This window comes from Myotis davidii, unplaced genomic scaffold (assembly GCF_000327345.1).
Source record: "Myotis davidii unplaced genomic scaffold, ASM32734v1 scaffold207, whole genome shotgun sequence".
NCBI classification, from domain to species: domain Eukaryota; kingdom Metazoa; phylum Chordata; class Mammalia; order Chiroptera; family Vespertilionidae; genus Myotis; species Myotis davidii.
In genome coordinates, this window is record NW_006298349.1 from 1,663,981 (window position 1) to 1,668,230 (window position 4,250).

The 4,250-nt window shown below is 65.0% G+C and overlaps 1 protein-coding gene across 1 annotated transcript in view; it reads left to right on the plus strand.

The window, feature by feature from the left end:
• MYO15A (myosin XVA) overlaps positions 1–4,250 on the plus strand; it is a 63,449-nt gene that overhangs the window by 35,225 nt on the left and 23,974 nt on the right. Inside the window, exons 42-51 of the mRNA XM_006773974.2 lie at positions 3–24; positions 113–245; positions 489–594; positions 742–814; positions 1,789–1,910; positions 2,095–2,154; positions 2,576–2,651; positions 2,927–3,042; positions 3,121–3,239; positions 3,708–3,941. Coding sequence (XP_006774037.1) covers positions 3–24; positions 113–245; positions 489–594; positions 742–814; positions 1,789–1,910; positions 2,095–2,154; positions 2,576–2,651; positions 2,927–3,042; positions 3,121–3,239; positions 3,708–3,941 — 1,061 coding nt within the window. The remainder of the gene's footprint in view (positions 1–2; positions 25–112; positions 246–488; positions 595–741; positions 815–1,788; positions 1,911–2,094; positions 2,155–2,575; positions 2,652–2,926; positions 3,043–3,120; positions 3,240–3,707; positions 3,942–4,250) is intronic.

A 4,250-nucleotide genomic window follows, 5' to 3' on the forward strand; every position in this document is an offset into this window, starting at 1 on the left:
AGGATCGGTCTTCTCCAGAAACCAGTGAGTGTCCTGTCCCTGCTGGGCTGGTGGGGGCGGCCTCCCAGGCTGGACTGGGAGGTGTGGTCTCACCCCGCCCCCTGGCCCACAGCTTCGCCCTGCCCGGAGCTGGTCCGGTACTCCACACTCAACTCGGAGCACTTCCCGCAGCCCACGCAGCAGATCAAGGACATCGTCAGGCAGTACCAGCAGCCGCCCCAGGGGGGCCAGCCCAAGGCCCTCAGGTCAGCTCTGCCCGGCCTGCAGGCAGCTGCCTCCTCCCTGGGCCCCGTGCCAGCCGTGTGACGGGAGGGGTCTGTTTAAGCAGATGCTCCCCAGGACCCCCTCCCGGCAGAGGGCGGCCCAGGCTGCTTTCCAGGCTGCGCTGTGAGAACCTGTGGGTTCTCACTGACAATGATGGGGTGGCGGAGAGGGTCCTTCCTCTCGGAGTTTGTGATGGGGAGAGGAACTCGGTGTCCACCCCCCAGGAAGGACTGCGGGAGGGTGTTCGTGAAGCGGCCAGACCCCCACGAGGAGGCCCTGATGATCCTTAAGGGCCAGATGAGCCACCTGGCGGCAGCACCTGGCACGCAGGTGAGGGCAAAGGCTGGCCATGCCCAGGCAGAATGGAAAACGGACTCCAGGGAGCCTTGGAAACCAGCTGCCCCTAAAAGGCATGGCCCTGCTGCTGCTTCCTCCCCGGCCTGCGCCCCCTGAGCACTCTCTTTGGGGTGGGGGCAGGTGCCCAGGGAGGCCGTCGCCCTGGTGAAGCCAGTGACCAGCGCTCCAAGGCCATCCATGCGACCCACACCAGGTGAGGTGCCAGGAGAGAGGGAGGGACAGAGGGCAGGTGTCCACGTGTATGTCAGTCTGTGTGAGCACAGGTGTGTGTCTGCATGTCCGTGGCATGCGTGTCCATGTCCTGAGCCCGTGTGGACATTCTGTGTGCACATCTGTACAATTACATCAGCACTTAAATGACCCTGATCCAGGCCAGGCCCACCCTGGCCGTATTAAGTCTGCACTACACCCTGGACACAGGAGCATCTGTACCTACAGGTGTTACAGATGGGGAGACAGGCCCTGAGAGCTTAAATGACTTGCCACGATCACACAGCTGAAAGGTGTGAGACCAGGGGTCTACATCCTGGCCTCTGACATCACAGTTGGAGCCCTCACCTCTACATCGTTTGCCTCACGTAGCCACAGTGACCTTAAGAGAGAAGTCAACTCACACCGAGTTCGGGCACCCGCTCCAGCGGCTCCTCCCTGGCCTGAGATCTGCCCACTCCCAGCCTTGCCGCCCCCGCCTCCCTTGGCCCTCTGTCCCTCGGTGTTCCTGGGGCACACCAGTCACTCCTGCCTCACTCCCTGCCCCGCTGCTCCTGCCTGAGTCTCTGCCCCCAGCATCTTTGGCTGCCTGCCCCTTCTTCTTACCGAGGTCTCCCCTGTCACCTCCTCAGAGAGACCTGCCACCCCACCCGGACCGAGGACCCTCACAGACCTTCCCTAAATCACCCGTTTTATTTCCACCTCGTAGCTCCTAGCATGAAGAGTTTCGTTGTTTCAAGTGGTCTGTTTCACCCACACCTGCCAGGGCAGTCGCTTGCGACACCCCAGCCCCTGGCACAGGCCTGCACACATGGGGTGCCTGTTTACTAGTATGTGCCGAGGGCCGGCTGGGCTGTAGCGGCGTTCCGCGTGCGTGTGATCAGGTGTGTCCGTGGCCAAGGGCGTGGGCTGCACTCTGCTGCCTCCCCTCACGCCTGCGATTGCTGTGCTCCCCAGCGCTGCCCTCGAGGTCGCTGGAGCCCGCCGAGGACCCAGTGCAGACACAGCTGCACCGCCTCCCCAACCCCAGTTTCTATGGCTACCAGGACACCCCCTGGCAGATCTTCCTGCGCAAAGAGGTGCGGGGCGGGGGAGGGGCTGACCAGGGGCAGAGGGGACACCCGGATTGGAGAACCAGGCTGGGGTGGAGCTGAGCAAGGCACCTGCCGCTGCTCTAGGGCAGGGCTGCACCTGGGGGCGGATCCAGGTGTGAAGCAAAGTGAGGGGCCTTCGGAGGTCCTGACTGCAGCCCCGCCCCCACAGGTGTTTTACCCGAAGGACAGCTACAGCCACCCCGTGCAGCTGGACCTCCTGTTCCGGCAGGTGAGGGCCTCTCTTCCCTTTCTGCCTCATGTACTCAGGGCAATGGGCACGTGGACTGTCTGCAGATTCTGCTGCTGCGCTCAGAGTTGGGCTCCTTGACCATGGTGTGGATGGGAAGCTGTTCTACTGCACCCTGTTCCCATGGCTAGGGTCACAAGCCCACAAGCCCATCTGACCAGGCTCATAGTTTGTCTGAGCTAGACAGACCCATTGTATAGATGTGGACACCAAGGCCGGGAGGGGTGGCAGGACCTGGAGGGAAGGAGAAAGGAGAGGGTTTTTGTGAGTGGGATCTGATTTACCCAGAAGACCCCACAGCTGCACACATGGAACCCCTGCTCGTTCCAGAACAGTCCAGCATGGGCTCCCAGGTGGGGGCGTCCCTCGGGCCACCCCCATCACAGCTCAGCTCATTCCGCAGATCCTGCATGACACACTCTCCGAGGCCTGCCTGCGCATTTCCAAGGACGAGAGGCTCAAGATGAAGGCTCTGTTTGGTACCGCAGGGAGCGGGGGAGGGATGAGCCCCGCCCCACTCACCTCCCAGACGCCCCTCCTTGCTCAGCTGCTAGGCTCTACCATGGCCAGGCGACAAGTCTGGGTCAGCTCTGCCTGAGCGGCTGGGGGGCCCGGGGCCATCTGTCTGCCTCGGATCCGGCTTCCCCGTCGGCACTGAGAGCAGATGATCCCCTGCCGTCTGTGGAGTCGGGCTCCCTCCCTGCAGCGGGCCGGCCCGGGGCGGGGAGGCTCCTGACGCCCCTGCATCCCTCAGCCCAGAGCCAGCTGGACACGCAGCGGCCGCTGGTGACGGAGAGCGTGAAGCGGGCCGTGGTCAACACCGCACGCGACAGCTGGGAGGTCTACTTCTCCCGCCTCTTCCCCGCCACGGTGCGAGCCGCTGCCAGCCTGCCCACCCGCCCAGCCCGGGGCTTAGGGCAAGGCTGACGTGCCCTTGTCCCCACCCAGGGCAGCGTGGGCACGGGCGTGCAGATCCTAGCTGTGTCCCACACAGGCATCAAGCTCCTGCAGATGGCCAGGGGCAGCCGGGAGGCTGGCGGGCAGCTGCGTGTCCTGCGCACTTACAGGTGCTGGCAGCGGGTGAACACGGGGCTCGCCGGACATGGGCACAGACTGGCATCAGCATTTCCTCACTGTCTCTCCGAGCACCGACATGGTGCCCAGCCCTGGAACCCAGCCCATTTTAGAGACGGGGACCTGGGCTCAGGGAGGGAGGTGCTTGGCTCAGGCTCACAGCGAGGAACCCGCTGGCCATCCTGCCCCCCAGACCACGCCCAGCCCTGCCCCACGGAGCTCACTGTGGGCGGACGGTGTGGTCCGCAGCCACGTGGCCGTGCGCCTGGAAGGGGAAGGGGCCCAGGGAGAGACCTGCTGAGTCCTCTGCAGCCACGGAGTGACAGGGCGGGAGGCTGGGCAAGCTCCTGGGCCGGGGCTGGTGGAGTCCGGGAGTGGGACAGGCGGGGCCCAGGAGCAGGATGGCTGGGGAGAGGGCGTCTCCTGGCCACAGGCCCTGCCCTCATGCGCCTGTCCCCCAGCTTTGCGGACATCCTGTTTGTGACCATCCCCTCCCGGAACATGCTGGAGTTCAACCTGGCCAGCGAGAAGGTCATCCTCTTCTCAGCCCGCGCCCAGCAGGTCAAGACCCTGGTGGACGACTTCATCCTGGAGCTGAAGAAGGTCAGGGTCCTCTCACAGCCCACGCGGGAGCGGAGGCCCAGGACAGGCTCGGCACCCGCACCGGCCCCCTGCCCGGGAGCAGGCCATGTGTGGCCAGTGGCCGAGTCGCAGACTTCTGTGGCCTTCCACAGATGGCCTTTTGCCTCTGCGGCTCCTCAGCCAGGCGCCTCCTCTGAGCTCCACAGCTGCTGTGCTCCTCACCCTCCTCGGCCACCGTGCCACCACCGCTCCCTGCAGTGGCCGGGCCCACAGGGCGGAAGTCGCAGACCTGTGGCCTTCCACAGATGGCCTTTTGCCTCTGCGGCTCCTCAGCCAGGCGCCTCCTCTGAGCTCCACAGCTGCTGTGCTCCTCACCCTCCTCGGCCACCGTGCCACCACCGCTCCCTGCAGTGGCCGGGGGC